Source organism: Gastrolobium bilobum, unplaced genomic scaffold (assembly GCF_033153095.1).
Source record: "Gastrolobium bilobum isolate Gb01-03AN ecotype WA unplaced genomic scaffold, APGP_CSIRO_Gbil_v1 utg14925, whole genome shotgun sequence".
Lineage (NCBI taxonomy): Eukaryota > Viridiplantae > Streptophyta > Magnoliopsida > Fabales > Fabaceae > Gastrolobium > Gastrolobium bilobum.
In genome coordinates this window covers 356,214-377,961 of record NW_026897916.1, presented here as the reverse complement: position 1 = coordinate 377,961, position 21,748 = coordinate 356,214, and the positions used below count along the sequence as shown (strand labels likewise).

Here is a 21,748-nt window from a genome sequence, read left to right as displayed (position 1 = left end):
TGACGTTGCTTTTTAAATTGGGTTATATATCTATAATGTAATAGGAAAGTCACTATTTAGTCCTGCCCACACAATAAGAATGTAGGGCTTACGGTTTTTTTTTTTTCTTCCCACTCATCAGACTTTCTCTCTCTTCAGTGTTGTGTCTACAAAAATGTTATTTTTTTTTCTGTAACATTACAAATTCATTTCCCTTTTAAATTTTACAGGCAAAAGAAAAAGCCAGTTATTAAGTAGGCAAGTACAACTTACTTATTTTTCTAACGTAAATATGTTTTCATTTTATTTATTTTTTGTGTGTAAAAAGTTGCACATCTCAACGGTAAGAAAAACATTAATCTTATCAAAACCGGAAAAAATGAAACAAGGAAAAAAAATTAAAAGAAAGATTATATTTATAAATTTTTATAAATTACATTAAGTATGACCGAGTTATAATTTAATTCAGAATATATGACCAATTATATTTAATGTAATTTGTAAAAAAAAAAATTACAAATGAAAAAGGAAAGCAATTATTAGCATGACGTGTCGATAAAATTTAATGCAGAAATTTTAACCTGATATTTTTTATCTCCTTAAATAATATATTTTATTAACTTAACATTATTAGCATGACGTGTCGATAAAATTTAATGCTTTTATATAAAAACTGTTTTTACAAATGGAAGACTAAAAAAAGAAAAAGGAAAGCAGAAATTGACTTGTGATTCAGAACAGTGAAGCTCTGAACCTAACATTTCCGAAGCTCGAAGGTGGATTGTGAATCGATTCAGAACCGAGGATTTGGTGGAAAAGATGACGAATGATAGGAAAATTGGGGTGGCGTTGGACTTCTCTAAGGGGAGCAAGATCGCTCTCAAATGGGCAATTGATAATCTTCTCCGCAACGGTGACACCCTCTTCGTCATTCACATCAAGCCTTCAAAAGGAAGTGAATCCAGAAATCTTCTCTGGTCCACAACTGGTTCACGTTAGTTCCCTATTCTCAAAATCCTTTTTTTTTTAATTTTTATTTTATCTATTATGTTGTGGAATATGGATCTTTGAGTTCTGATTATGGTGATGTCATGATGTGGGTGAAGCTTTGATCCCGTTGTCTGAGTTTCGTGAGAAGGAGGTGATGCACAATTATGAGGTGGACACCGATGCTGAGGTGTTGGACCTACTTGACACCGCTTCTAGGCAGAAACAGGTTTTAACCTTAAACAACCTTGTCGTGTGTTGTAATTTGTTCTAGTTAATGTTATTTTACTTGCATGTTTAGCTTGAACTGAACTTGCCTTGAATATATAGGTGATGGTGGTGGCAAAGCTATACTGGGGGGATGCAAGGGAGAAAGTTTGTGAAGCTGTTGGGGATTTGAAGCTTGATTCTTTGGTTATGGGTAGCAGAGGCTTAGGTGCCATTCAGAGGTACTTCTTTGCTGTTTTGTTTTTTGGATCCCCTTTCATTGGAAAACTTTAAAGCTTGATCCTTTAGCTCTTTTAGCTGAAGTAGTATTAAATGTATGCATCAAAATAAGATCACATGATAAGCCTTCATGTATGTGGACTAGAGGATTGGGTCCTTAGTATGGTCATTACCTACTCTTACTACAGGATAAAACATCTGCATTAGCATGCACACACCACCACTGATACACACTCACTCACCTGCAGAACCGTTAGATTTTCTCTCATACATTCTAGAACTTCTCATAACTACCTATATACATGCAATATTGCTTTAAGAGAAGGGACCCTTGAACCTTTTGCATACACGCTTGAGCACACTGCAGGTGAATACACAACTTTTTCTCCACTGTAATACACACACAGAATCCATCACATCTACAGGGAGGTTGGTTCTGCCATATCCAGCCCTTCCTCCCTGGACAGTAACATCAAACCCTCAGTCCACCTAACTGGGATGTACACTTACTTATCAATTGTTTATTTTAGACTATATTCATCTTGAGCTTTGGCTCAAGTAGTAGCCCGAGCCTCATCGGTAGATGAGGGACTTGGTTAGATTTCTGTCTTCCTAAGAATAAAATAACATACTTTCAAGTAAACAAGTTGAATTGATCGACAATGTTAATTTCTTGATGCTTTGTGTTTTACTTGGTTGATTGTAGGGTATTGCTGGGGAGTGTGACCAATTACGTTACCACAAATGCGACTTGTCCTGTAACAATTGTGAAAGACTCTGCCCCTTCTACCCACTGATATGCTACTGAATTTGGTCGGTCTTTGCAAATGGTTGTTCCGTCTTCACCAGAGACCAGACTCTGTTTCCCTCCGTTCTTACTTCTTACATATGCCTAGTTATGAACCTACTTGATCATTAAGGATTGGATATGCACAATGTATTATGTTAAGAGTCTCTTTTAAGTGCTTAGGCTGTAGCCAAAAGTGTGCTTATAAATAAGCTATGTGATGGGTCTGTTTCAAATTTACTATGGCACAGTATCCAGTGGCTTGAAATGTTTGTGTCACATAATTGTTAACCTGTTGCTTTCGGGAGATTGTGTGTCTTGTTTATGTTCATCTTTAATTGGGTGGCTTTCTTTAACTGCATCTTTATCCGTAAGCTTGTCAATCAAATTAAACAATAATGCTCATTTCTCTCCCCTCACTGCTACTGCTACTCTACAGGGTCAAAATATTTTCGAGCTTCAAATTTATTGACCTTACACAAATATTTGATCATTTCGACTCGTTTTCGCACTTTATACAAAATTTAGAATAATCTCTACAATGCCAAAAAACCAGACTTTTATTTTATGGGTTTTCATTTTCTCATGTACTATGAGATATATATCATGCTAGAAACACATCTTATGTGAGGCCGTAAAGAACCAATTCAACCCAAAATCTTAAGGTGTTGGGTGATGACTTTTTAGAGGTTTATATTATTCTCTAACACACACTCTCACGCAAAAATACTTTGGACTTGAAGTGTGGATATTGCACAGGCTCAAAATTTTTTTTTACCTAGTTTATTTAATTCCACTTGAAAGTGGAAGACAATGAGGATCGAATTTGTGACCTTGTGGTCAAGGAAGCTTTGATACCATGTAAAGAACTAATTCAACCCAAAACCTAGGTGTTGGGTGATGGCCTTTTTAATTATTTATATTATGAGATATTCTCTAACAGAAGTCGAGATTTATTAAAAAAAGAAAAAGAAAAAGAAAAAGAAATATTATTCAAAAATCGAAAGGTCACTAATGGGAGAAAACAACTCTCATACTAGGGGTGTTCATTAATTGATCCAAACTGATTCAAATCGCGGATCGATAACCAAATTAACTGAAAATTGAAAAACCAAAAATCTGAAAAAAAATTTGGCATATTTTAATTGGATTGGATCGGTTTTCAGTTTGGTTGGTGAAAACCGCTCCAATGTATTATGTATTTATTATTTTCAAAAGATGGTGACTTGAAATCTTTATATTTTGTATACTTGGAATCTTGGATGTTATTAATAGAAAATTATCTTGTTTTAATTTTTTATTGTCTATTAATCTATTTTAACACTTCATAAGTTTTAAGACTAATTTTGGTTTGAAGACTTGAATTTTCCAGTGGTTTGTAACTTTGAATGACTTTATTTTGATATAGCCTGTGATTTGTATGACTAAAATTTTAGGCTTTTCAAAAAATAAAAAATGAATCTAATCCAAATCAAATAAAATTGGATTGGATTGGATTAGATTAGATTTTTAAAAAAATACAAACTGAATGGATGATTAAATGATCAAGCTGAAGAGATTGGATCAGATGATTTTTGCTTCAAAATCAATTCAATCCAGATCACAAACACCCCTATATCCTACGACATGAAAAATATTTTCCCTTATTTTATTAGCCACTTGCACCCCTTCATCATGGTTTGTAGGGGTGTTCATAAACCGATCCAAACCAATTCAAACCGCGATGACCGAACTGAAAAATTCAAAACCGAAATAACTGAAAACAAAAAATCAAAAACCGAAAAAAAACCCGCAAATTTTCATTGGATCGGATAGATTTTCGGTTTGGTAGGTGAAAACCGATCCAATCCAAACCGATCTAAAATATTTATTCTTCTATACCTACTCGGGCCTTTTCCAATTACAACCGAAAAATTTCTAAACCCAAAACACATTATTCCATTAACCCATCAACTAAACCTAGCACATAGCCCACACCCCATCATCAAAATTTTGATAGAGAGCAAAATCTAAGGGTTCCAACTTCCAATTTAGGTGTAGGGCTTCATATCTCATTATACGAAAGAACAAACCTAGCCACTCCATCAGCGATTCAATGGAATCAAGGGGTTCCAACTTCCAATTTTTTGAAGACTTGAAGGTGAAGAACCCTCCTTGCTATCTCACTTTATTTGTTGCTCTTATTTTTTCACGAAACCTTACACTCTATGTTCTCTCGAATTCGATAGGATCTTTGATAGCTTCAGATTCACGAAGGGTCGAGTGGGTGCTCAAGCTGTTGTTTCTCTGTTATGGCGTTCCTCGAGTCATACCTATCTTTCTGAATTTGCATTTATTTCATTCCTCTGTTTGATTATTTAATGATTCATGTGATATCTGTTTTCTTTTTGTCTCAAATACACTCTAGAATGTTTATTATGTACATGTGCAATTCCTTTTTGTTCCTTTTGATAAATGTACGTGGGTTTTAGAATTTAGAAGAGGTGTGCTTTGTTCTCTTTTTTATGTGGTTCTATAAGGTCACTCTTTAATTCCTTAACTTGCACAAAGAACCAATGACTCAGAAGTCAGAAGCTAAAGGAATGAGTTTGTTTTATTTTCAGTCTTCATATTTTCTGATGTAAATTCTGTACATGCAAGCACAAACAAAGTTTCTTGTTGCCATTGACAAAAAGGTAAGTGAAAGCATTGGTCTTGATATGCATATTTATTTAGTACTTTCTTTGTTCAACCACCTTAAATCTGATACACAAGCCATTTTAGAACAGGTGCAACCAGAAGTAGATAGTGAGGCTGATAATATGGGGCTAGAGGATCAACAAGTGGAATATCAGTTTATCCCAAGAACTAGGTGGTCCAAAAAGAATAAGGCCCAATCCAAGTGGATGAATGATTATGTATGAGTATCGGCTGCATGTTGTGAGTGGAGGAGAAATAGTGGATGAATGATTATGTGTGAGTATCAGCTGCATGTTGTGAGTGGAGGGCAAATAGAGTCACATGGTTGGTTGTTTTGGGTAGATTCGTTTGTTAGATTTTGCTGATGCTGTATGCATTCTGTTGCATTTTATCTTTCTGTTAGTTTTTCTTTTTTTGTTACAATTGGCTGATGCTTGTATAAAACGTGAAGATACTGTGAATGAAAGTATCAGAAAATTATTGTGAAACCTTTTGGGTATAGGAGGTGTCTCTCCCTCGAAGAAAAGAAGTGTTGATCTATCAATTGGTGTTTTCATTGAGACTCATCCACCATGGTTGGCCGTCCACCACCCACCAATACCATGGAAGCTACCTTGGCTCAGAGTGTCAATTGGTCTTGCAACAGGACATGCAAGCCATGGCACAGAAAGTATCGTCGCTGGAAGCTCGGACGGTAAATCCTTTAGCTACCGTCAGTGGTTCCACCCTGGGTCATCCACCGTCTTCCGTTTCCATTGAAATCAAATATGCAACCATTAAATTGGACGTGTCGCGCTTTGATGGTTCAGATCCATTGGGCTGGGTCTTCAAAATCACCTAATTCTTCGATTTCCACGGCACACTGGAGGAGCAACCGCGAATTGCATCCTTCTGTATGGAAGGTGAAGCCCTAAGCTGGTACCAGTGGATGTTTTCCAACGGCCAAATCACATCTTGGTCTTCGTTGTTGCAATCATTAAATCTCGGTTTCGCTCCTTCCCAGTACGACGATCCAAAAGGGGATCTGATGAAACTGTTACAAACAACTTCAGTTCGTGAATATCAAGCAAGCTTCGAAGCTTTGGCTAATCGGTGTTTTGGCCTACCCCCTCCCTACTTATTGAGCTGTTTCATCTCCGGGCTTAAGTAGAATATTCGCCGCGAGGTTCAAGCCTTCCAACCCATGTCCTTAGCATAGGCCGTGGGGTTAGCTTGTGTCCAAGAGGATAAGCTGGCTAATCAGAAGACGTCGTGTCGCTCCAAATAAGCTTCTGGTTTATCTCCTTCAGCGTTTGGAGCCTCCCGTAGTCCCGTCATCACTACCACTGTGGGGGGTGGTACCACTGCTACATCCGCTTCGCAACACAAACCGGTAATTAAACGGATATCCCGGGCGGATCTTTAAGAAAGGCGTGATAAGGGGCTTTGCTATCACTGTGATGACAAGTTTTACCCCGGACACAAATGTAAACGTTAGTTCATGCTTTTGATTTCTTCTCCAAAAATGGAGGAATTTCAAGACACGCAGCAGCTGCTGTTGGAGGACCAAATGAGTACGCCGCTTCAATCTTTCGCTCCTCCTACTGGGCTGAAATTGGACGCAGCCCAAATCAGCTATCACGCTTTCTTGGGCCATTCAGTCTTTCAAACCATGCGCATTCAAGGACGGATTGATAAATCTCAACTCTCCATTCTTGTTGACAGTGGGAGTACCCACAATTTTATTCAGACCCAGATCGCGAAGTTTTTGGCCCTTCAAGTGGGGCAGGCTCAAGATTTCCAAGTCATCATTGGCAATGGAGAGGAGTTGGGCTGTAACTCCATTTGTAAGCAGGTGCCCTTGTTTCTTGGGACTAACCGTTTCTTACTAGACTTGTTTTTGTGACCCATTTGCTGATTTGGTATTGGGCGTCATGTGGCTTAAAACCCTGGCCCAGTCCTCACAGACTTTGATAGTTTAAACATGAAATTCATTCGGGATGGTAAGGTGATCACATTGGTAGGTACACAGACCCCCTTGGCCCAAGGTGCTTCCGTGGCCCAATTAAGCATGATGTTGTCCAATCACTCAGTGGCTGAAATGTTTCAGCTCCAGGTCATTCCATCTCCTTCACCCTCACCGTCACCGACAACGTCCCCTATTCCTGTACCCATTGCAGATCTCATTGCGCAATTTGCATATATCTTCGCGACACCATCTCAGCTACCACCCACTCGACCAACCGATCACCACATCCCCTTGCTGGACGGAGCGGGACCCGTCAACGTCAAACTGTACGGTATTCCTATTTACAGAAGAGAGAGATTGAAAGGTTCACCACAGAAATGTTGTCATCAGGGGTTATTCAGAATAGTACCAGCCTGTTCTCATCCCCAGTCTTGCTAGTGCGCAAAAAAGATGGTTCATGGCATTTTTGCACTGATCATCGTGCCCTCAACGCCATCACTCAGAAGGATAGATTTCCCATTTCGACGATCGACGAACTCACAGACGAGCTTCACGGTGCTCGTTGATTTTCCAAGCTAAACCTCCGTTCTGGGTACCACCAAATCCGCATAACTCCTGGAGATGTTTCCAAAACGGCCTTTCGCACACATGAAGGTCACTTTGAATATCTGGTCATGCTGTTTGGGCTCTGTAATGCCCCCACCACTTTCCAAGCAACGATGAACTCTCTCTTTCAACCCTTCCTTCGACGTTTTATTATCGTTTTTTTTTATGATATTTTGGTGTACAACAGAACCTTAGATGAGCATGTCCATTGATGTGAGTCTAGCAGATGATGTTTTCTAACTTAAAAGAAGCAAGGAATTAATCATAAATGTGTGAAAATAGTCATTAAATGCAAGAAATATTGATTATTCCTTCTCAATCATGCTCTCACTCAAGTTATATGTTAAATAGCACGAAACGCCGCAAAAAGGAGCAAAAACGGAGAAACAAAATTTCCTGCTGGCGCACGACGCGCGGAGGTTGACGCACGGGGCGCTTTAGCGACGATTTGCTTCTGTTTCGGTCGCGCACGGAGCGTGGGAGGTGGCGCACGACACTCCAACCTGGCGCCCAGCGCGCGGGAGTTGGCGCACGGCGCGCGGGACTGGCGCACGGCACTCCAGAGTTGGCGCCCGGGGCGCCGTAGACAGATTCAGCTTCTGTTTCTCCCAAGTTTGGGGCGCCAGGCTTGTCGCCCCGTGCGTGGGCGATATATTTTTAAGTGCGAATCAGCTAAAATAAGGCCCAATTGGAGTGCAAATGAAAATAGGTTTTCCCAAAACCTAATAAAAGGATCAGAAACATAAGAAGAAGGAACTTTTTGACAACCAAGAAGAGAAAGACAACAAGGAGAGTGGGAATTCCTTGGAGCTTCGAGGAGATTCAAGGATTCGATCATCAAGACGGAAGAGCTTCATCTTCCTTTTCTCTTCTAGGTTTTAAATGTTATTTTCTTTTATTGTTATTTTGTCAGATATGAACATGTCTGGCTAGTTTTATCATTGTGGTAAGGGTCACAACCCTTGATGTGAACCCCTTGTACCTTGGTTGAATTTTATGTTTATCTATTGTAATTGCATTTATCTTTTCTTGTTTTTCATTCTATAATTCTATTGGAACTGATCAATCTAGTAGGATTGCGAGGGTTAGGGTTTACAATAGGGATGTTGGAATTCTAATTCCTGACAAAGAATAAGATAACTGTTCATGTACGCACTAGGGGTAGGCTATATGAACCGCGAACGTTAAAGATTCATTGATTTTAAGGGTTAACTCGAAAAGGGATTTCTAAGGGATTAGGATTCTAATAGAGTTGACAAGGTTAAGATCACTAAGGGATTAGGGCTTAACTAATCATATAAAAGATGATGAATTGTTCGATCAATTGAATAGGTAAATGTAAACGTAATCCAAGTTGCAAGGTGGGGATCAGAAAGGTGTTTGTTTCTCTTACCGCAATATTTTCTCAAATATTTTCCCAATACTTAATCTTTTGTTCTTGCATTCTGAAAACACTTTTGGAATCATTTATATTTTTTCTTTAATTATTTTAGTTTGTTTCATGAACTACAATCATTCTCAACCTATTTTGATTAATCCAACAAGAGAGGAATAGTTATAACAACTTAGGTGCCTCAATCCTCGTGGAGACGATACTCTACTCACTCTTTATTACTTGGTACGATCGGTGCACTTGTCGATTTTACGCATCATCCACCATCTGGAAGAGACGTTCACGAAATTACTCTGTAACCAATTTTTTTTAAGCACTCCAAGTGTTCGTTTGCCTAAGCCACACTTGAATATCAGGGGCACATCATCTCGGCTCAAGGTGTTGGCCCTGATCCGGAGAAAATCAGAGTAATGCTGGCCTGGTCGGTGCCTGTATCTGTTAAGCATCTAGGTGGTTTCCTGGGTTTGACGCGTTTTTATCGTTGCTTTGTCAAAGGTTATGCTTCAATAGCTGCCCCTCTGACAGACTTATTAAAAAAGGATGGGTTTATATGGTCGAATCCAACCCAACAAGCGTTCGGGGAATTAAAGAAGGCCATGACACAATCCCCTATGTTAGCCCTTCCTGATTTCTCAGCTTCATTCACCATAGAAACAGATGTGTCTGGGGATGGAATGGGTTCAGTCCTTTTGCAACATGGCCACTCAATATGCTTTTTTAGCAAGTTTAGCGGGAAACTCCAAGCGTCTTCTACTTATGACAGAGAACTTCATGCGATTGTTGAGGCAGTCAGGAAGGTTATGACTCAGGTAATACAGACGCCTAATCAACAGTACTATCTTGCCAAGTTGCTGGGGTATGATTACGATATAGTTTACAAACCTGGTCCTGACAACAAGGTCGCAGATGCATTATCTAGGATGCATGAGTCTACACCACATGTTATGGCTCTAACCGTTCCTCAATTTGAATTTTTATCTAAACTGAAGGAGGAGTACTCTTCTGACCCGGAGCTGAGTAAGTTATGGCAGGAATTAAATGTAGATCCTATGTCCCATCCTAATTTTTTCATAGTGCAGGATTTGCTTTTTTACTAAGGGTGAATTTTTGTGGGACCTAATTCAGCACTCAAGCAACTTCTGTTGGAAGAATTTCGTGGCTCTCCAATTGGAGGGCACATGAGGGTCAGCAAAACATTTGCACGACTAAATTCAAGTTTTTTCTGGAATAGAATGCAAAAAGATGTGGCCAAATTTGTACAAGATTGTATTATCTGTCAGCAAATCAAGTCACCTACTTCTCGACCTCTAAGATTATTGCAACCAATTCCTATCCCCACACAGGTCTGGGAGGACATCATAATGGATTTTATCATTGGGATGCCTTCATTCCAAAATAATTTCGTTGTTCTGGTAGTGGTGGACCGTTTATCCAAGGCAGCCCATTTTGGCATGCTTAACACCCATTTCACCGTTGTGATTGTTGCTGAATTATTTACCAAGATGATTTGTTGCCATTATGGGATGCCCAAAAGTATTATCTCTGATAGAGATCCTATTTTAATGAGCAGGTTTTGGTGTGAATTGTTCAAACTGAGTGGCACCAAACTACGCATGACCATTGTATACCATCCCCAGAGTGACAAACAAACAGAAGTCACTAATCGCACACTACAGCAATATCTTCGGGCATTTGTCCATGAACAGCCTAAACAATGGGGACGCTACTTGCATTGGGCAGAGTGATGTTACAACACGTCTGTCCATTCAGCCACTGACTTCACCCATTTTCAAGTGGTCTATGGTCGCGTTGCCCCCAATATTTCCCATTATGTTGCGGGAACTAGCACCATTGAAGCTGTGGATACAGAATTAAACAATCGTGAGAAAATTTTGGCACGTTTGAAAAGTAAATTGCTGAAAAGTCAACAGGGTATGAAAAACATTGCTGATAAACACCACCAGGATCATGCTTTCAAGTTGGGTGACTTAGTTCTTGTCAGACTTCGCCTGTATCGACAGCAGTCTCTAGCTCACCGTAAGAATAACAAGCTTACAAAGAAGTATTATGGACCTTTCTCCATCATTAAGTGCATTGGGGAGGTGACCTTTGAATTTGATTTACCTAAGGATTCCAAGATCCATCCGGTTTTCCATGCATCCCTTCTTAAGCCATTTTATCCAAGAACTGATAACAAACCCCTACCATTACCAACCACATCTCATTTGAACCAGCCTGTGGTCCAACCTATGGCAATTTTGGATGTGGTCCCTTCGGATGATCCTATGCAAGAACGCGTTTTAATTCAATGGGCGGGTTTGTACCCGGAAGATTCATCCTGGGAGACCCTGTCTGATGTCCTAAAAGTCTATCTTGACCTCCACCTTGAGGACAAGGTGTTTCTTCATAGGCAAGAGAATGATACAAAAGCCATTTTAGAACAGGTTCAACCAAAAGTGGATAGTGAGGCTGATAATATCGGGCTAGAGGATCAACAAGTGGACTATCAGTTTAGCCCAAGAACTAGGTGGTCCAAAAGGAATAAGGCCCAACCTAAGTGGATAAATGATTATGTGTGAGTATCAGCTGCATGTTGTGAATGGAGGGGAAATAGTGGATGAATGATTATGTGTGAGTATCAACTGCGTGTTGTGAGTGGAGGGAAAATAGAGTCACATGGTTGGTTATTTTGGGTAGATTCATTTATGAGATTTTGCTGATGTTGTATGCATTATGTTGCATTTTATCTTTCTGTTAGTTTTTCTTTTATGTTACAATTGGCTGATGCTTGTATAAAACGTGGAAGTACTGTGAATGAAAGTATCAGAAAATTATTGTGAAACCTTTTTGGTTTAGAAGGTGCCTCTCCCTCGAAAAGAGGAAGTGTTGATCTATCAAAATCAGTAGTAAACTTTTTTCTGGTTGCTTTAATCCCTTCTCGTGAACGCGTCTGGAATCTGGCCTTGTTTTAGAATCCCTTTTATGTTTTTGTTTAAACTTTTTTATGTCCCATATTTTTTTCTCCTTTTTCTTTTTTAATTTCACGTTTGGAATTTTCAGAAATTGTTGCTGAATGGAATTTATTATTGCAAATTATATCTTACTCCCTGTTGAATTATTTTGCTCTTCATCTGAATCTGTTTTCATTGTTTACTCCTCTATGCAAAGGTTTTATTTTTTTAGTATTATGCACTTATTTTCCCGTTTGGTGAAATTATTACATACACATACACATACACATATTCAATCAGTGGCCTTTATGATTGAGGTGCTTGGATCCCGTGGAAGTAACTAAATTAGCTTCCTAATTGTACTAGTTGGGATTGTTTGAATGTCCAATTTGGTTTCATGAGACTGAGGGCCTTGGAATCTGAGTTAGGCTTGAACTTAAAGTTAGAGTTTTGTTGCTTAAACTGTGAAAGATTGTTTTTGAAAATCTAAAAATGCACTTGATTTTCTTCATAAATGTTGATATTTCTCGGCTTCCATTAGTTTGATATATTATACTAGTTCACTATAATGCATCTAAGCCCTCACTAATGGGCGTTTTCTGTTAGGCTTTCAAATTGAGACTGGTGGAGTCAAGCAACATGAAGTTTATATGTTATTTGGATTATTGTAAAGAAATACATAGCTTTTATTAAAACCTGTGTTCGTAAGCCACTGAAGATGTATGCCCTATACAGTTTTTTTGGATTATTGTAAAGAAAAATTATTGTAAAGCCGAAAGATGAGAAAGAAATGCAAGAAACAAGTAATTATCGCTCAATAATGCTTTTGTATTACAAAAATATGTTATTTTTACAATAGTCAACAAATAAATTTTAGGCTTTTCAAAAAATCGAAAACTGATCCAATCCAAATCGAAAAAAATTTGGATTAGATCGGATCGAATTTCAAAAAAATTCAATCCGAATGGATGATTACATGATCAAACCGAAGGAATTGGATTGGATGATTTTTGCTTCCAAAATCGATCCAATCGAGATTGCGAATATCCCTAATGGTTTGTGGCGTGGTAGTATTTTCATGTAAAATAGCATATTATTACCATGTCCTATGAAGCACCGACACTTCAAAAACTCTGACGTGTCATGTCCGACACTTCCCGACACTCTTCGACACTCCGACACTCCCTAACACTCTAACACACATTATAGAAATTCAAAAAAGGTTCAAAGGCTGCGTATCGTTGAGTTTTTAGTTCCAACTATTAGATTTGTTGGATTACGATTACCATTTTATTAAGTTTAATATAAAATTTGCGATATATTATGTTTCTTTGCAAAATTGATTAATATTATAAGTTTAGTTTTATTTTTTTGCTAAATTATTGAATATTAAATATAATATTCACTACATAAATTAAAAATATTATTTAATATCAAAACGTGTCCTAACGTGTTGAAATTTAACATTTTTAAAATTAACGTGTCAGAATCGGTGCTACGTAGACCATGTCATTTCTTAACATGATCAAAGTAATCAAGGCAGCTAATTTTTTTTTTAAACTAATAATTTATAGATCAACTAGTTGAATCCTTTCAAAAATATGTCAAATAATAATATTTTATAAACATGATGCTTATACAAAGTTTTAATTCCACGATATATTTTGATAGATAGTTATTCAATTAAAAATTATTTATCTCGAACCCTTATAACCCATGAATAATCGTAGTCCCCGCGGGAGGCTTTTATACCTAAAGGCTAAAGCTCTATTTCATTTTTTTTTTTTAAAAAAAATCAAATGAAAAACTGCTTTGAAGAGTAAAAAAAAACTTAGCACTGTATTCTATTTGCTTCTATGATTTATAATTAAATATAAGCCGCTACATGCAACAGTCGTTGTAGTATAGTGGTGAGTATTTCCGCCTGTCACGCGGACGACCCGGGTTCGATCCCCGGCAACGGCGTTTATAATTTTTGGAATTTTCTTAGCATCATCATCATTTCTTCATTTTTAGAAGGAAACAAGTTAACTCTATCCAAATGTAAGCTTCTACGCAATCCTTGCTTGCAAGCAATGCAGATGCTGAAACAGAATCACATTCAGTTATTATTGGCAATGAAATAATTAAATATAGTATGCAATATACTCCTTCTTTACCTTCCACCACCGCCGTCTCACCGGAAATGTCTGACGTGTCACGCCGCAAAATAACCACCACCAACATTCACATAATGGCCTTAGACGGCATCGTGAACGTGAATTCACTCTTCACGTTAGCACTCTTCCTCGGCATAACAACCACCAACACAAACAACATCCTCACCGGCAGCGACGCCGCCTGCGTCGCCGGAACCTCCGTTTCTGAAGGTCTCATGGCGTTCCACGTGTACTCATTTAGCTGCTTCCTCTTCTCTAGCCTCATCGCCTTGGCTCTCAAAAACGTCATCAACATCAGCAGCGGCGTCTTCGAAGCTGAAGGTCTGGGTGCGGTGCATGGTTTCAGCTTGGTTGGGGAAGTAAACATGGTGGCTTTGAGGGTGGGGACTCTGGTTTCGGCTTTTGGATCGGTTTTCGGATGTGGGTTTTTGGTAATGGCTTTGGTGGATTTGGTGCAGATAAAGTTGGGAACTTTGGCTTGTGGGAGTTATTATACTTTGGCTGCCATAACTCCTATGCTTATTCTTGTTCCCACTGCACTGCTTATCTATGTTATTCTCGTGCTCTATGCATTTACTCGTTAGTTAATGTTTTTCCACAGTTAATTTAAAAAAATGATAATTTAATTATGTTTAATGAGTCAACAAATAAAGAATCAAGGATAGTAGAGGTTGAAAGAAGAGACCAGGTTCAATTCAATTTGTTTTATTGAATATAAATATGATATTTTTTTTTTAATGAATATTATGATCATATAGAAGCCTGCAGAAGCAATTGTTTTGGTAGGGAAGTATGGTATCTGCAGCAAGCAGAATTAATATTAATTACTTTTTGTGAAGTAAAATTGCTGTTCAAGTTCTTACTGGAAGTGGTGGGCTTGGGTATTATACTCTATAATAGCTTATTTTATTAATTTGGTTGCGACTTGCAATGGGATTTTATACAAAACCATTTATTCTGACATCATTCAAGAATTTCTAAGAAGCTCCCAAGAACCGAAGGCAAGATGCATTGACTGAAAGAGCTACGAAGGTTGTTGTAGAGGTAAAGTTCTGCCCAAATTATGAACGTCGTGTTGCTACTAATGATCATGCTGGATATGCTACAAAGAGTCTACATGAAACATGATTCCAGAAGAAAGTATCCATGTTAGTCTTAATAGTGTGGATCAAAAGGTATTCAATCAAGATATTTCCAGGGGAAATGAATTCAAGCACAAGCATGGCATTCCAGATTCTAAATTATTGATGATAGGACCGGCTTGGAATTTGATGAAGGACCAAGGACACCCATTAATGTTTGAAGCTTCGAAACAGATAATTGCACAAAACAGCACATTCCAAGAGAGTAACATGGTTCTGGCCAGTGGAAACGGTCCTTGGGCTGCAAGATACTGAGTCAAATGTACTGGTTTTGGGGCCACTTAATCAAGCTGAGCTCACCGTTTTATAAGAAAGAGGAAAGCAAGGTTAGTTTGAACTTGTTTTTCAAAGTGGAAGGCGTTAGGGATAGGTGTATGATTTTAAGTGTGAAAATAATATTCTTGGTTGGCATTTATACGAGTTATTCATTTTCAGTTTTCAACAATGGGAGAGTTCTCTAAACAAGGCAAGGTTACTCAGACAAGTCATTTGCAATTGTTCACTGCCGCCAAGATGGTGGTCGCTTATGAGTGATTTCTTTGGACATCAAGTGCAAAGCATAAGGAACCCTTTATGTCAACACTCAATATAATCCCTGGTTAATCTTTAGAATAAAAAAGACAAGCGTACCAAATGCATAACCATACCGGATTAAGAGTAACCATGCATTATAAAAGCACAAAATTTCAGCAAAATCTATTACCCATGCCTACACAAGCGGTTGTCAAAATTATGCTCGGTGGGCAAAGGTGAAAATTTTAAAGGGAAACAGAAGTAAAGTAAGATGGATAAGATTAGATATTCAATTAGGATAAAATGTAGATTAAGACACCAAAAAAATAAAAAATAAATACACACACGCACAACTTGCTTTTATATTATGGGAGGAGAGGTAAAATTTTGAGAATCAGACTGAAATGAGTTGCATTTAGTTTTCAACTATTTCACCAAGATTACTCCGGTACAAATCTTTTTTTTCATAGGTACCATTACTCGATGTGAGTTGTCACACATTTTTTTTTGTAAAACCAATAGCTGAAAAATGTTTGTAAGATAAAATGTGTACGTGTATAAGGTTACAATAGCAACTCCCCCATTCCACACCTTCGTTAAGGTAATATCTATCATAAGATGACAATTTGTACATTGCTGATATTGACAAGGAAACTGCAAAAGAGCATCTAGATCTTTCAAACTGAGTGAAGCTCAATCAGTTTCCACACCCAAAACTTATCTTCCTTGAGTGAGGGCTCTCAACTAGTGAATAGTTCATGTAAACATGACCACTAACTAACCAGCACAGAACCAGGCAACGCACTCAAAGCCCAACAAGAAGCAATGACCACAGCTTCAATCCTCAACTCCTACTTCCATAGTGGTTTCCCAATTCAGCTCCTTTCAGAATGCATCATGGCGCCCGGGAGCTACTACTTATACAAATTAACAAAAGAAGTTAATAGAATTTCCATAGGCATTACTACCTTGATATTTGACCTGGTGAGGTATCAGACCAGGCGAAGATGTAAAGGATGCAAAATTATTGGGTAACTCTTTTACATACAAAAGAAAAAAAAAGACTAATGATTGAAGCCTTTTATCTTTATTAAAACCAGTTTCATACTTAAAGGTGGTATTTGGTAACATACATGATCCAGAAAACAGAAGTAGGAAGGTGATATGCGTGACTCCAATATGACCACATAACATTTCAGAGGATGATAAGTGGAACTTAAGGAAATTTAACTCAACGGTCTTGAAGAATGACATTGTCATATTTCTATTTTCTAATGACAGAAACAATAAGTTAATAAGTTTCAGATATTATACCAAAAACTTATTCTTCATTGTTGACTTTCTCCATATATTTTCCATTCAATAAGCCAGCCTAGAAGTATCAAAGTTGACTATCTGTTCATCTTTATGATAGAAAAATTTGACTATCTGATTATATCAACTTAGAACCTATTGAACCCCTCATGTGTATCAAGTTTATTCAAGAACTTGTAATTCTAGAGGAACCACTATATTAGGTTCATTAACATTGTACTTTGTACATAAATGTGTTCATGAGTACCAAGAACAAACAACAGAGTTTATTTAAAAGCAAACTTTTGAACACCGGATAACAGAGTGGCGGGGGCAAGGGAGAAAAGGTTCAAACCTCAGCGTATGCCAAATATCTCTTGTGGTGGATCATAGATACTTGAATCAGGAAAGAGCTCCTCGAAATCTTGCTTCACTTTGTTTCTCAAAAGAGGATGTGGCAGGAGTCCTTTCAACAAAATTCTGAACGGCAACTCCTCTGGTGGATCCGGAGAATTCTTCATGTCCTCAAATATGTTCATCGCATCTGCAGGAGATCCATAACTCAAGAAGCCCCTTATGACTTCAGTATAAGTCTGAGAATCAGGGAACAGATTTTCCTTTCTCATGCTTTCCCACAATTCCAATACTTCATCCATTTTTTTAGACCTTGCCAATGCAATAATTAAGTCCTTATACAGGAATGCATCAGGCTCATACCAATTTTGCTTTTGCATCACCTTAAACACCTGAAATTCATTAAGTTACTTGGAAGCCCAATATTACAAATATAGATACAACAGTCACCACAATCAAAGACAAAAGGGCATACTCAAAAGAAGAAGAAAAATCTACCAATCACTCTAACAACATTCTCAAAGCAAAGCTTGTATTGAATCATTATAACAAACAGGTTGTGACTAAGAAGCATTATAACAAACAGGTTACGTGCAACTAACATAAGAATAAAAGGGTAAAAGAAATAAAAAGAGTGAGAATGAGAATAAACCATGAGAGCGAGAGAAACATGCTCTTGGCGTTCAAGTTCAGTGAGAACAGCAATCAAGTCCATCTTCAAGAGCCTGAGGACATGGGTTTTGATGAATTTGTGAAGCTTATCTTCGTCATCCTTAAACCTCTTCAAACCCGAAATAACAAAGAGAGCTTCTTTGCCAATGAGCTTCTTTCCCCTCCAAAGTGGCCCTCTTGGCCTTCCGTCATGGTATTGCCTCAAACCCGACACCGTTTTGGACGAATCGAATTCCAACACTGCAACAACAAAGGGTCTGAAAGGCAATGATGTTTTCATGGGATTGGGAATGGAAGTTCTCATAAACTCTCCCATGAATACCGAAGCCAAATCACGGATTTTCCATTTTCTTGTGAAGAAACGACTCGCCATCACAGTCACTTCACTCGGTTTCAGAAATACCAAAATATGGAGCACAGTAGAGACACGACTAAATAAAAGGTCTGTGTCATTTCGCTGTTACTACACTGTTGTAATATTTCAAAAGAAAAAAAAAAAAAAAAAAAAAAACTGTTTCGTAATAAAGTCTGGTTGAATCTCTATTTTTTTTTAAGGAAAAATTATTCTTACGTCACATGACATAATTTTTTTTTTACACACCTTTCAATAATTATCATTTTTTTTCAGGTAATGGAGTCCACTAGTTTGTTTCTATGATATGAGATAAATATCTCCTTTAATATGAGATTAATAAAACCCATTTTTTAAGCTAAAACTAAATAAAAAGCTTAGAAAAAAAAATTGTTTGGAAATTGTATAAATTTTTTAACTTAAAAACACATATTTTAAGAAAATTTTCTCAGTTTTTTTAAGCTAAAACTAAATAAAAAGCTTAGAAAAAAATTAAATGTTGTTTAGTAATTACATAAATTTTTTAACTTAAAAGCATATATTTTAATAAAATTATCTCTTTCTCTCTATCTTTATAACTCTTTGTTTAAAAAAAACATAATTCAAGAAAAGCAAATAAGAGCTTAATAAAAAGCTCCTTAAATGAGCTTTTTGCTTTTTGCTTTTTTATTCATTATAAAAATAAATTATTAGAAGAATTTTTTTTCAAAATTTGTTTAGTCTAACTTATACTTATAAGTAATTTTTAGCTTAAAAAAAAATCGAAACATGCGGTGAATATTTTTGTGCACACAAATCTAAACAGAGAGTAACAGTGTTTTTTTTAGTTCATCTACTTTATTATTTGGTGTGTCAAAGGTTGAGGGGAAAAAAAAAAGAAGCGAGCTATTCTTGTGGCAACTTGTTCGTAGGAAGAATTTGTGACATTATCATCATCTTATACGTATCTTATGAGAATATGGTATATATTTCATCACTCAACAAAATGACATATGAGTTGCCAAATAAAAGTAGCAAAAAAAATTAAAATATTATACTTTTAATAATTAATTACGAATAGGTAGTAATTTAGAAACTATATTCGAATTTATTGCAGTTATTTATGTCCAAATTAGGCGTGACTATTCACGCCTAAGCTAGGCGTGACTCCCAAGGAGTTCACGCCTAAATTAGGCGTGAACTCGTCTGGTGATGACACGTGGCACAAAAAATTAAAAATTTAACCGTAAAACTTTATAAGGCCATAACTTTTGACTCGGGTATCCGAATGAGGTAATTCTTTTTTTGATTCTATGTAACTTTTTGAGATCTACGCAATGACATCTCATTTGATATATTTTATCTCTCACAAACACAATTCAAATTTACAACAATGATACTATAAAGATGACACCAAACTGGATTAACTCATCTATAAATAAGATGGCATCAAATTTCTTATTAAATACAAAACGCAATCAGCTCCTATTAAATACAAAACGCAATCAACTCCTATAACATTAAATTCAAAATACCACCAGCAAATTTATTTGAATTGGAGACAATCTGTAACCAAATCATAAAATTACAACGCAATCAGCTCCTATTAAATACAAAACGCAATCAACTCCTATTAAACACAAAATGCAATCAACTTATTGGAGGTTATTTGAATTTAATGTTATAGTACCATTATTGGGCGTGAATGAGTGCAATATATTCGTAATTAGGTTCAAAACGGCAACTTATTCGTAATTATTTATTAAAAAACAAGTGTTTAGAATATTTATTTAATTATTTTCTTTATTAATACAGATTTTTCAAATTGATTTTTGAGTTTAAATCACAAATTAAATATTTATTTTCTTTTTCTCCTTAATAATAATTTTTAAATTTTTTTTTGGTAATACACTATATAATACAAATATTGCAAATTTGAATTGTGTTTGTGAGAGATAAAATATATTAAATGAGATGTCATTGCGTAGATCTCGAAAATTTATGTAGAATCAAAAAAAGAATTACCTCATTCGGATACCCGAGTCAAAAGTTATGACTTTTCAAAGTTTTACGGTTCGTAAGTTGACTTTTTTTTGCCATGTGTCAACACCAGATGGCGTGAATGCCTTGAGAGTCACGCCTAATTTGGGCGTGAATAGTCACGCCTAATTTGGGCGTGAATAGTCACGCCTAATTTGAGCGTGAATGAGTGCAATAAATTCGAATATAATTTTTAAACTGCTACCTATTCGTAATTAATTATTAAAAATATAATATTTTAATTTTTTTGCCAAATAAAATAAAAGGTATGTACAACATACGAAACGATATCTGCATAATCATATATCCTTAATATGATATGTGATTTCCACAATCTGTTACAATCAAAATCAGATATTGTTGACATAAGTCAAAATAAGATATCCCACATAGGATGTGATTTCTACAATCAATCACAAATAAAGTCCCATAACTCTATCATATATCTTAGGGAAATCATTCACTTACCACCAAAAAAGTATACAACTCTTGCAATTAATTTAATCACCGTTAAATTCGATCAATTTAACGGTTATAATTTATTGAAAATTAATAACATTTATTGTGTCATATTTATTAATTCTCAATAAATTATAACTATTATATTGACAGAAATCAACGGTGATTAAATTGAATGTAAGAATTGTAAATTTTTTGGTGATAAGTGAATCCCCCTATAACCTAGTATAAATTATCCAAATATATTTAGTAACGAGTATTTTGACTTGCCGGAAAGGGAGAAACATGCAAGAGAAAATAATGTAAGAAAATGATATCACATAAACCACCAAGTAGCACGACCTTGATTTGCACGACCATAGATAATAAAAGACGTACATAACTCTACTAACCAATTGAAAACTAAATAAAATCGCCCGATAATAATCAAAATGAAAATTACGAACCTTACAAAAAAAAAAAGGATCCAGTAATCATAACAGAATCAAAACATTATGCGATTTTTTGATAGCATTAAGAACTAACACTAGAGGACCAAAACAAAACACCAACAGTAATACTAATACTGATACTGCTCGAGTGATGCTGTTTTTTTGAATCAGTAGTAGTAGGGAATCCGTGGAGGGTAAGGTTCATAGCTATGGTATTGGTGGTGGTAGGGCATTTGAGGATAAGGAGGAGGGTAGAATCCTGAGTGATATGGTGGCTCCATATATGGGTAGGTCGCAGAGGGATGCATAGGCATGGAATAACCCATTCCATTATTATTGCCACTATTTAATTGATCCTCGGTCCTTATCCACCTAAGCCTTATGTTGTTTTTTCGTGTGGCCACCTTTCTCAATATTTTTCGTGGTTCCACTTTGCCCGTAATGTATATCATCCCTTTTCGTGCATCCAAATCGTAACTTACTCCTGAAATCAACATAATATAAATATTTCAATATTTCATTGAAAAATAACAATAATAATATTAATAATAATAATAAGAGATGAGTAACAACACTT

At 36.5% G+C, this 21,748-nt stretch overlaps 3 protein-coding genes and 1 non-coding gene across 4 annotated transcripts; 3 read left to right on the top strand and 1 right to left on the bottom strand.

Annotated features, from left to right (window-relative positions):
* Positions 1–665: 665 nt before the first annotated feature.
* Positions 666–2,566, top strand: LOC133311422 (universal stress protein PHOS34-like). Its single transcript, XM_061512474.1, has 4 exons — positions 666–973; positions 1,086–1,195; positions 1,297–1,415; positions 2,120–2,566. Exons 1-4 carry the CDS (start codon positions 799–801, stop codon positions 2,208–2,210), a joined length of 495 nt encoding a protein of 164 aa, XP_061368458.1. The 5' UTR covers positions 666–798; the 3' UTR covers positions 2,211–2,566.
* Positions 2,567–13,670: 11,104 nt separating this feature from the next.
* TRNAD-GUC (transfer RNA aspartic acid (anticodon GUC)) lies at positions 13,671–13,742 on the top strand. The gene has a single exon. It is a non-coding gene; the product is annotated as a tRNA-Asp (tRNA).
* Positions 13,743–13,914: 172 nt separating this feature from the next.
* On the top strand, positions 13,915–14,520 carry LOC133311447 (uncharacterized). Its single transcript, XM_061512502.1, has one exon. It carries the CDS (start codon positions 13,915–13,917, stop codon positions 14,518–14,520), a length of 606 nt encoding a protein of 201 aa, XP_061368486.1.
* Positions 14,521–16,011: 1,491 nt separating this feature from the next.
* LOC133311433 (protein THYLAKOID ASSEMBLY 8-like, chloroplastic) lies at positions 16,012–18,295 on the bottom strand. The gene is made up of 3 exons (XM_061512487.1): positions 17,891–18,295; positions 17,240–17,630; positions 16,012–16,505 (listed from the first exon to the last, which is right to left on the bottom strand). Exons 1-2 carry the CDS (start codon positions 18,281–18,283, stop codon positions 17,241–17,243), a joined length of 783 nt encoding a protein of 260 aa, XP_061368471.1. The 5' UTR covers positions 18,284–18,295; the 3' UTR covers positions 16,012–16,505; position 17,240.
* Positions 18,296–21,748: the final 3,453 nt, after the last annotated feature.